At 34.4% G+C, this 11,591-nt stretch overlaps 1 protein-coding gene across 3 annotated transcripts; it reads right to left on the reverse strand.

Annotated features, from left to right (window-relative positions):
- On the reverse strand, positions 859-9,240 carry LOC18791012 (plant UBX domain-containing protein 11). 3 transcript variants are annotated; one of them, XM_020554674.1, is made up of 11 exons: positions 9,138-9,240; positions 7,915-8,048; positions 5,730-5,782; positions 5,543-5,624; positions 4,731-4,796; positions 4,575-4,642; positions 3,438-3,677; positions 2,820-3,339; positions 2,168-2,443; positions 1,528-1,597; positions 1,307-1,388 (listed from the first exon to the last, which is right to left on the reverse strand). In XM_020554674.1, exons 2-10 carry the CDS (start codon positions 8,012-8,014, stop codon positions 1,569-1,571), a joined length of 1,434 nt encoding a protein of 477 aa, XP_020410263.1. In that variant the 5' UTR covers positions 8,015-8,048; positions 9,138-9,240; the 3' UTR covers positions 1,307-1,388; positions 1,528-1,568. The 3 variants fall into 3 exon arrangements, with proteins under 3 accessions (XP_020410262.1, XP_007222307.1, XP_020410263.1); XM_020554673.1 differs by lacking the exon at positions 1,528-1,597 and having other exon boundaries at positions 859-1,388; positions 2,820-3,258; XM_007222245.2 differs by lacking the exon at positions 1,528-1,597 and having other exon boundaries at positions 859-1,388; positions 9,138-9,239.

The following is an 11,591-nucleotide window of genomic DNA, read 5'->3' on the forward strand; positions in this document are numbered from 1 at the left end:
TTTTGTTTTTTTGTTTTTATCAAATAGGAACTTCATTAGATAAACTTCAACTGTACAATCAAAAATATCAACAAGATATCTAAAATACCAATTTCAAGAGAACAACAAACTAATATGCTAAAAGCAAAATTAATGCGGATAAAAGATTAACTCTTGGACTCTTTGTTGAGTGAACTAAAAAGATTGTCTCTTTGATTCTTTCAGCCATAAGAGAAATTGCCTCTCTTTTTGTTTCTTTTTCTTCTTCTTTTTTCCCGAAAAGAAATTGTCTCCTTAATTGTGCCAATATCTTACTCCAAATATTTGAATACCCTCCCAATTGGTTTAGTAAGTAACAAATCAGTTGTTTGCATTATGACAGAGCAATTCTTGGCATCACTGTGTCAAAGTAAGAACATACTAATTGCTAAAGCACTTCTTGGCATTACCGTGTCAAAGTAAGAACATATAAATTGCTACCGATGATTAGCAAAGAGAATTTATTTGAATTAATAATTAAAGGGTAATTTAAGAATAATAGTAGGTGAAAAAATAGGATTGTGTTTTTTCAAATTTACATGGAGGGTGAAAAAATAGGACAGGGATAGAAATAGCAACATTCTTTCTAAACTCTAGTTTTACAAGTTTATTTTTGGCTCATAATTATAAAGATAAGCATAGTATGTACTATGTACAGTACACCATTTATGAATGAAATTTTTGTATATAATAAGCCTTGAACAACTTTTTCAATGCCAATCACTATTCTAAATATCATACTTACGGGATATTAATCACGTTCCTAAAGGCCAGATTTACGAAGTCTACAAGGATATCCAGGTCTGGAGGTCCAACAAAACCCAAATTCGAGTGCCCGGATAAAGTCAATGGAACTGTGAGCCGTAACGTTGAGAAAAAGTACTCATTTACAAACATGAAACTCGAATTGTAAGTTCAAACTATTTCATGGGATTTTTCATTCCTACAACTCTTCCTATATAAATAGTAACAACTCAACGTTAAGGAAAAAAAAAAACTCACCAGAACAGACTCGATAACTTGTATTTATTATCTACAATTCTCTATTTTTCAACCGAACTCGAATATATGGTAAGAAGCAGAAAGCAAGACAAGTGAGCAGCGGCAAAGGACAGAGTAGAGTCTAAAAGCTCAGCATGATTTATCATGAATATCTTATTTGCCATCATCATTGCCACCACCATACTGAGTAGAATTACCATTCCAGAAGGCATTTCTATCGCTGAACCGTTCATCATCTTCATCATGTTTCAATGTGTGAATGTTACTTCCAAAACCAGATGCTGGTGGTTGCCTGTTTTTTTTCCCTTCATTTCTACTACTTGTAGAAATGCTTTCAGTGGAATTGTTTTGACGTGCAGAATTTGGGCCTGTTGGGAATGGCAAACTGTCAGTAATGCCACAACAATGTTCTAGAAGAAAATACTTACAAAAGAAAATTCTATAGCGAGAATCAAGGAAAAAAATGTATAATATTTAACACTAATGGGAAAAATCAAATTTGGAAACCTCTGCAACATCAATTGAAAAGCTCCTCCATCATCCTCCATTTATAGTTTATTTTCTCTGCTCGTTAACTCTGGAAAGAAAGAGCATAACAAAGGCTCATGGCTCATCTCCCTATGCAAGTGGGTGTATGCTTACTGTGTTGAACATTTTGGTACTACAAACAGAGAATTCATACACTTCGTACATTAAAATGACACCATCTTACTATATAAACTAACTAAACTAAACCCAATTTCCCAACCGAATAAGAGCAGAGCCATTTGAACCCCAGGTAACTAGCAATCAGTAAAACATAATAGCACAATTGTCATGTAAAAAAGATAACTATAAGATGTTATACATAATTGGTTCATAGAAGGAGAACACAGACTAATGACCTTGCCCCTTAAGGATTTTATGCCCTGCCTCTACATTCTATTAGCAAATATCAAGCTTAATGATGGCGCCTTCCACATTCAAGATGCAAACTATATTAACAATTGCGAGAGTTTCTTTTGTAATTTTTTTGTGTGGCTCAAATGCACCCAAATTTCTGCATACTCAAAAATCATTAGATAAAAAGATTTCCTAGACTGAATGAGAGACCTGGCACAAATATAAAAGAGAAATTTTGGCATCAGAGCAGAGAGCAGAAACTCACTATATTCCCACATGCCATTTTGGGATTGCTGCCCTGAACTTGATGAGTTTGCACCACCACCAAAATAAGAGAGAGGATTGAAGTAAGATAGAAATCCTTTCACATACGAAAAATATCCCCCATTACTTCCATTTGAGGAACTACCAGTATTTCTGGAGTCTATTTGCTCTGAGAATGCAGATCTCCCGCGCTGATAACTAGTCCCTTGCTGATGTGGAACAACTATCAATGCTTGTCTATCAAACAGGCCCAAATCTGATAACGATTCATTCAATTCTGCATAAAATAATAACATATTATGAATGGCTCATACTAAGACATAGTAATCTTCTATCAACTTCAAATTACACTAGAATATTCATATTAAGTTGTCGTTTCTCATGTTTTGGCAGGGAATGGCTATAAAAATGTCATTACGTATTTCTGAACACAAAGGCAAAGGAAAAACACAATGAATACCAAAGAATTGGATAAATCTATATAGTGTCGACTAGAGTTGCTGCAACTGTTAATGGGAATTTAAAACAAACGACCCTAAATCATAAAAAATGAGAGAGAGAGAGAGAGAGAGAGAGAGAGAGAGAGAGAGAGAGAGAGAGAGAGGGAGAGAGAGAGAGAGAAGAGAGAGAGAGCTATCTCCAGCATTTCTTACCTTGATTAGAGAATACCTTGCGAGGATAGGGGATGGCTAGATCATAAGTGCCAATACCACTTCCTTGGTTTTCATCAACATAGTCTTTGACCATTCTCACAGTACTTGTCACAGAAAACTTCTGTTTCAGGCTGACACCATTGGGCAATCGGATATTCAAGTGAACATCACTAGATTTGCTGACCTCCGTACACTTCTCAAATGCATCAACCTTCTTATCATCCTTAACTTCACCCCTTTCAACTTGCAGAGCTTCATTTTTTTCACTACTATATGCTTGTGAAGCTTCTCCTGAGACACCTGAATGATTAAGAGTGGTCTTTTCGGGGCCACTATAACCAACTTCAGCAATGGAAGAAACATTATCAGCTCCAGAATTATTCAGGTCCTCCATATCAATATCCTGTACTCCTTGGGCAGATTTCATGGGAGAGCTGGACTGTTCATCCCCGACACATTCTAACCCATTAGCATCAAATGATTTCGAAGATGTCTTGTATCCTAAATCGTTATTTTTCTCCTATTTATGCCAAAGAATAACAGGATCATCATGTACTTATGAAGTTTGCAGATACTAAAAAACTTAATGGGGCTGTAAATGTAGGTTATAATATGTACCTCAACTCTGCAATCACGACCTTTATTTTTCTTCACTGTGTCAGAGACAGCATCTATAGCGTCTGGTGATTGATCATTTGTGTCTATTGAAGGCAATGGAACAGCTGCACTTGAGGAACGTCCTTGATTAGTACTTGAGGAACTTCCTTCATCAGTTGAGACAGTATTAGGAACCCCAGAAGTAGATGGTTCAGAGTTATTTGAAGCAAGAGCTGCACTCAACACAGTTGCAGTTGTTTCCTACAGTTGATTATCAGATAATATTGGTCATTCTTTCTGTTAAAAACAAATTAAGAAAATGCATGGTCACATAAGCTCTCAGCATGCAGGTGAGGGAGTTCTGGGGCATAAAGCTGAGATCAAGAGTGCGTGCACGGTATTTTCTCAAATCAAATGAAAAAATCCCTACAGTTACCCAGCTTATGTGCATTCATCAAGCATTAACAATGATTCCAAAAGGGAAGTAATGTTGATGTTGCAAATGCTTAATGGATAAAAGACGCTATGAGGTAGCAGCAGTCAGAACAATCTCGGGATTCCCATGGATACAACACACAGGTATTTTCTTTCTGTGGGATTAGATGGAACAGAGCTGTTGTTATAAAAATACTTAACACCCTTTTTCACGTCCCCATGCCCCCAGCATATAACCTAAAATGAAAGCTGACAGTAGTCAAAGGGTGAAGCACCCAAGCTGGCCCCCACAGATCTTGGATTCAAGTCTTTCAGCATACCAATTTCATAAAATTTTGACATGTAAACGTAATAGTAACCAGTTCAAGCTGGTTTTTTTCCAGTTTCATATTGTGGAATGTGCAACCTGAGCCAAGCTAATCAATTTGTTCAAAGAACAGGCTGACTTAACCAGTTCAAAGAGTGAAAACTTGGCCAAACCGGATTGACCTGGTAGGGTCAGTCAGTTCCACTTGGTATTTTGCCCTCCCTGAGTTGGGAATGGTCTAACACAATTACTCCAATCTTGGTTTTGAAGATGGCCAGCTGGAAATGTCATAACATAAATAAAACACAAACTCAAAACCACATGACAAATATCAACTCATCATGCATCAATGTGTTTTTGAATTGGTAGAGTACTAAAATATGATGATTGATAAAAAGAAAACAGCAAAAACATACCTGGATATGAATACCCAACCACGCCTTCTCTAAACTGGACGCCAGAACTTCAGCACTGACAAAGCCCTCTGAAAGACGAACCAAATTCTTAAAACATGCTTATGTGTATGTGTTGCTCTATATACTTTTTCTTAAACAAATTCTTAAAAATCATACCATTTTGCCAAATTTGTACACCATTGTATCCAATAGCTGTAATACAAGGTATAGATTTCTGTGGGTCTGTAACCTGCTGATGTAAGGATAGAATCTTTTGACTTTCTAATAATGTAAAAAGCTTAAAATAAGCAAAATTGTAGTGGTGTCAATAGATATGTGAAAAATATAGAACAGCTTCAACAGTCCCTAAATTAGGGACAACAAATAGAAAAGAAAAATAATTAACAAATAACCACAGAATTTAAATTTACCTACTTCAAAACTACAACTTATGAAAGCTGCGACTTCAGGTTGGAATTAATCTAATGTCCAATGCTTTTCCTCATTCCTGGTTTTTGGCAGGAAGGTAAATGTTCTGGGTTTGTAAAATCAGATGGACAACTACCGAGGAAAAGCCATTTGCAAAAACGAAGGTGGTAGACTTAGTACTAAATGGATCTTATTATCAGAATGGAGAACATTAAGTTGTTCATTCAGATCTCTAAATGAGGTACTGAGAGACCGTGGCCCCATTTGGCCATTGTCTGTTTCCAAAGCTTGGGACATTGGAATTAAGTAAAGATGCACAGAGTAGAAATAAAAGTTACTTAATCATCCAAAAAAGAGAAAGACAGCTTTAATCATTACCAAATATTTCTTTTAGATTTTGATATTTTGACAACATAACCTGCTAAAGATGTACTTCACCACTAGTTGATTCAGATTATCGTGTGGCATTTTCTCATGAACATTTAGAACAACTGCAATAGCTCAGGAGGCCAACTTCTGAAGGAATTTATGTATTTAATCATCTTTCAATTTAAGGATACATATTGCAGAAAAATTTGCAGCATCAGTGCTTTCTTCAGGGATATGCAATAAAAGACAGTACTTTGCTACCGAGTCCGCTACCTGAATGAAAAACATGAACATAAGAATGAGAGACAGAGCAGAGCTATAAGAATTAAACAAATTTATAAGGAAACACAAAACCAAGAGCAAAGGAACAAAACTTACATTTACATCAGTCCATGTAGAATTTTCCAAGCGACTAGACTCATCATTTTTACCTGAAAAACCGAAAAACAAACAAATGCTACGTACAATAAAGATTCTAACAAAGACATTATTACAAATCTTTATACAATATAAAACACCAATTGAGAAAATAAAGGAAAGTAACATGGGCAAGTTTTTTTCATTTTTAAAAAATGGTGTGGCTATTGAGTACATCAAAATTGTAATTCACATAATCATAGAAGGCTTTTTACATATTTACAAAATACAACATAAGCAAAATTACTAATACTACATCTAAAAGTGAGAATGACGGGAGAGCATTAGGTGAACAAAAGTATCTGTATGAAAATGATGCCATTGTAACAAATAATTTGGTCCTTTACTTGTTAAACTGCCTTGTTTTAACGTTTAAAAATAAGTTAATACAACTTAAAACAATGGAATTTTGAGAAATAAATTTTCTCAATATCTTCCTTTTCTCTCTCCCTCCCCTTAACAATTTTTTCGCCTTTCTTTCTTTTGATAGAAACAGAACAAATCCATTAAAATTCAGTAGAAACAGTATGAACAAAGCAAATCAGTGGTCCCCACCTAGAGAAGTCACAACCTATACAATGGTAATGAAATACACAAATCCTTAAATAAAGCAAAAACTGAATAGAAAACCAAGTTGCACATCAAGAACAGAAAACACCAGAAGAACCTAAGAAACTGCTGCTTCCACCCACCAAAAATAAAACTGCTGCTTCCCTCTCCACATTCAACAAGAAGGAGTGATCAAACCAAAATAATTAAAAATAATTGTTTTTTGTTTTCATTATGTATCATTCCATATACATTTCTTCCACCCTCTCCCTCCACCCTTCTTCATCCTTGTTCCCCCATATATTTTCCTCTAACTCAAACAAAAACAAAAAAATTAAAAATAAAAACCAATAATGAAATGATTATCAAACGTGCCCTTAATTAACACTTTCTATAAATAAATAAAAATTTATTGCTTAAAAATGAAGCATTTACCTGATTAATTAAAAGAATCATTTCCAAAATAAAATCTCAATATTTAAGACTTTTATATGGAAAACAAATTTTTTTTTTTTTAACAAATTTTTTATTTTTTATTTTACATTTTATTATAAGTATAAACAGATACTACAGAGGACAAAATGCCCACTGAAAGCCAAATCTAAAAGCTAGCTAACCTTCAAATAATAAATTTGTGTCACAATAATAGAGCTTAGTACCTAAACAGCAGCCCAAACCCAAACAAAGTGTAACACTCAATGAATTAGGTTTATCGCATATCCCTATGTTTTCGTCTTGATAATATGTCCTTCAACAAACTTTCAAATTCTGACTTTTCATTCCAATAAAATAGAAAAAGGGTACTTCAAGAAACTCTGAGGAAGTGTATAAGGATTACCAAGCTTAGAACTTTATCAGACAAAACCTCAACCCCTCTCACCTATGGTTGTCTAAAATTCTTTTTCTTCCCAACCATACTACCCAAAATACAGCTATCCCATCATACTTCCATAAAAGTTAACCATTGAAAAATAACGCATCGATAAAGCACATAATGTTTCCACTAGTGTCAGTAAATTGCACAAAATTTGTTCCTCCCCCAAAACTTATCATTCTGTATATTCAATGACTTCTCCTAGCTGGAAAAATGGGTTTTTTTTTTATTCCCGTTTATTCAAATGACTTCATCATACTTCAATTTTTGCAATGTATGTGCTAATGTTATATAACTTAGAAATTTTAATGATTCACATAATCAAAGCCTCCTAAACAATATATTGTGTCCATCAATTATACTCACACATGAAAAAGAGCCAAACCAACGAATCAGAGGCTAATTTTAGCATGAATAATCAATCATTCAATCCAGTTTAACCATTTGAATACCATGTTGCACAAAAATCAACTAGAGTATTAGAGTATGCATTAGATAGCGTATTATTACTGTTAATCAACTAAAATACACCAGTGTCCCCTTCCTCCCATAGAAATAGCGAAAGCCTCTTGGAACTCTTAAACTAATTCAATAAACCACCACCACATTTTCCACAAGTAAATGCAAAAACCAAACAAACAAAAGAAAAAAATAATCTTCCAACTAATGTATGCTGATTGAAACTTTCAGATACAAAATAAAACCAAATGAGGAAGTATTAACCTGAAATATACACAACAAAGAGCTTCCTCTGCTTCTTTGCTTCAGTGATTGCTTCAGGTATGGAACCCTTATACGTCAGAGAGGTGAGAGATGGTTCCATGGGTTCAGATCAAATGCCAAAGTTTCAATAAGACCTGTAGATTTCAAAGACTTCTTAATTTTCATATGAAACAGAAACATAAACTATACTGAAATATGCATAGATCTAAAAGAGATGGTTAAAGCACACATTTAAGAATTACTTTCAAAGGATAGTCCAAGAGCATGTAGCACTCTACTCAAAAGTACCATAGAATGAAAAATCATATCGAAAAAGAGAAAACCTATCTAAAAGGCCTCTTACGAAACTATATTTAAAACCTAAAAATCTATTAAGTTTCAAATGTCTGGCTAGCGATGATCAATGCTACAAAATAGCAAATCTCAAAATTGACTACGGAAAAATATGACTGAAAACTAGGTCATACCAACAAATAAACAAATGGATGACTGCTAGTGTAAAAAGTATCAATTCTTTAATTCCACGCTCATGCTGCAATTATATTACAATCACTACCTGGATATGCCCTCTTGAATTTATACTTCTAAGGCAAAATAAAGCTAACTGCAATTCACTCGTAAGCTCGAATGGCAAGTGCAAACCTCCAAAGAATTCAATATCCATAAATTCACATAATTCAGTAGAAACGAAGGATTTAACCCATTCTTAATGCATTTAGAGCGGATGACAGGGAAAAGTTCTCACTTAGTAACTTTCCTTCAGAAAAACCCCATTGAATGAAACTATAACATAATGCAGCTAAACATTCAGTTACATGACCGCATAATTCAGGTAAACACAAACACACACCTAGACCGTGGCCAAAGTTTCAGTCAATTATTTTTTCAAATTTTTGCAACTAAATTATCAATTCAATAATCATAGTAATCAAGAAATCACGTACAAAAGAACCCAATTTATACCCAATTCGCAAAATTAGGATTGGGGAAAATTGCTCTCAGATGCTACTCAAATTTTCCCGTGAGATCAGTTATGCGTGCAAACTTTCTGCAACTTGAGCTCACCAATTATTTAATCAAGTTGCCAACCAATAATTTCGAAATGAAAACACAAATTCAATTATTCCTTTTTACAGACAACCAATTGAAATTTCTATTGAATACAATAAATATTTTCTCGGAAACCAAACAATGAAGAGGGGAAGACGAGCGAAGCTTTGTACCTTAGAGAGAATTAGCGTTGAGAGACGATTACAATTAGAATAGATTTGAAGAGTCTGTAGACGACTTAAATTCGTATTCTTTTTATTTTACCAATAAAATCGTCTTCTTTTTCCTCGAGTAAAATTCTTTTGTTTTCCTTTTTATGGTCACATCACACACACAACGGGCTACTTTTTTTTCTTTTTTCTTTTTATAAATGTTTTTTACATGCTTTAATATTCTTTTATTAAAAAAAGAAGCATTGATTTTATTTTTTTTCAAGCAGGCCACATAACACCTGCCCGCTACTCTTCCAACACTTTGGACGTTTATTTTAACTTTTTTTAATTTAAAAGATTTGCATTTATTATTTTATCCCTTATTAATTAAGTTGGTAAATTTTAGAATTTTAATTAGTTTCACCAAATTCTACCTTTACTTTTTGGGTAATGCTAGGGAGACTATTTATTTGTACCATATTTGTGTACTATTTGATGTGGCTGTTGAGTTGGCTTTGCCACATCATTAAATGAGTTTTTAAGATTTTTAATTTTTAATTACTTTTTTCACCCATACAGAAACCTAAGAGCCGTTTAGTTTTTCACATCGTTGCTTAGACCTCCTCCCCTACGCCTACCTCCTATCCTACCTCCTGCCAATCTGCCAGTGAGAAGAAATCTTACCGGATGTCTCCCTGACGCGGACGATTGCACCCCTTATCCCAGTTTTTCATGCTTTTATTGTTATTTTAAACCTTTTTTTTTCCTTTTCTTCTCAAGGGAATTAAGTTCAACGTTGGTGGTTCAATTGGGTAGATATTATATTGGGTTTGATTGAATGGCAGTGCTGTCAATCTAGTTCGATGGAGCGGTGGTGATTTTGATTGGGTGATGTGGTGGTTCAAGCTCTACGTGTGGTTCAGATTCCAAGCGACCATTTTTGACGGTCTGTCTGTGGTGGCGATGTTTGACGATGGTGGTGTTTAACGGTGTTGGTCGTGGTTAGGTGGTGGTTGTGGTTTGAGTGGGTTTAATTGTCTGTGTTGGTGGTGATGATTTGACTGGTGGAGGTTATGTTAGAAAATGTTGAATCTGTAATTTCATAATTATAACTAGACTTTTGAATTCGTTTTCAGAAATCAAATTTCAAAGATTGGGACATGGCAGGTGGTTTGTGCAAGGATGGAGTGCACTTATAGGTAGGCAAAGTAATAGAAAATAGTGGTTAATTTTTTTGTCGCTGGCAGATTGGAAAACTCTGGTTTATTGTGAATGATAAGGGAGAAGATAAGGGAGGAGGAAGGGGAGGAGTTAGGCGAAGAACCAGTTGAAGATACGGGAAATAAAACTTCTCACGTGCTTGGGTTTATGTAAAGTGAAGGGTGAAAAACATAATAAAAAATTAAAAATGTTAAAAACTCATTTAATGATGTGGCATAGCCAACTCAACAGCCACATCAGATGGTACAAAGATGGTACAAATAGATGGTCTCCCTAGCATTACCCTTACTTTTTATATGGAGATTTTTCAATAAGTATTTTCTGTTAAAGATTGATTACATACTTTTAATTTCGGCCGTTGGATTGCATTCATTAAATATATTGGTAGTCTTATATATATACAGTCCCGATCTCTTGGACCACAGGAGTCCAAGAGATTTGTGGTCTCTCACCGTTGGATGAAAATTCTACGTAATACTCGATCTTGAACTCCTTTAAAGAAACTTTTGTGAACCATTAGATAAATATCCAACGGATAAGTGACCACAATCTCTTGGACTCCTGTGGTCCAAGAGATCAGGACTGTATATATATATATATATATATATATATATATAAACCTCTAGTCAAGAATCAGAAACTAGTAATATCTCTAAAATTGAACAAGGCTTTAGTAATCTACAAGTTAACCAGAATTCCCAGAAGCTTAAAGTTAGTAGTCTAACAGGTAAAATTAACCCCACAAGTCTTACCAAAAATTGGTATCCTAAGCCTAGACTCATCTGGATTGGACGGGCTTTAGTGGGAATGTTCTTTTCACTAAATGTCTTAACGTAAGGTAAAGTAACTCCATGTTGTTTTCGGTGCCAAAAAGCATTAGGTAAATTAGAACAAACTTCATTTTTTTATTTTTCTTCAAACTTAATTATTTGAGATTGAAGTGACTTGTCGGCTAACTGTTGTTCGACTCGTTTGAATTTAATTTCTTCCTTAAGAAAATTAATTTGTTTGGTTTTACTCTGAATTATTCTAACTGATTTAGAAACGGCTAACTTTTGTAGTGATTTAAGACTGTGTAACTCTGGTTTGGTCAAGAATTCAAATTTAACCTGTTCACCTAGGTGACTAGATGCAACTCTATAGTATTCTACTTTGAAAGGGTAAAGTAATGAGATAAAGGGTAATTCTAAAATAACTTCATCTGTGATATTTTGAATTAAAACAAAAGACGCTTTAAAGCATATTTTGTTTTGG

The sequence above is a fragment of the Prunus persica genome, chromosome G1, assembly GCF_000346465.2.
Source record: "Prunus persica cultivar Lovell chromosome G1, Prunus_persica_NCBIv2, whole genome shotgun sequence".
Classification (NCBI taxonomy): domain Eukaryota; kingdom Viridiplantae; phylum Streptophyta; class Magnoliopsida; order Rosales; family Rosaceae; genus Prunus; species Prunus persica.

Excerpts from the sequence above, each read along its gene's own strand:
- LOC18791012 (XM_007222245.2), bottom strand. The coding sequence starts at position 8,014 with ATGGAACCATCTCTCACCTCTCTGACGTATAAGGGTTCCATACCTGAA. Across the intron at positions 5,783-7,914 it reads CTTTGTTGTGTATATTTCAG|GTAAAAATGATGAGTCTAGT; the intron begins GTTAATACTTCC and ends TCGGTTTTTCAG. Across the intron at positions 1,389-2,167 it reads AAATGGCATGTGGGAATATA|GCCCAAATTCTGCACGTCAA; the intron begins GTGAGTTTCTGC and ends CATTCCCAACAG.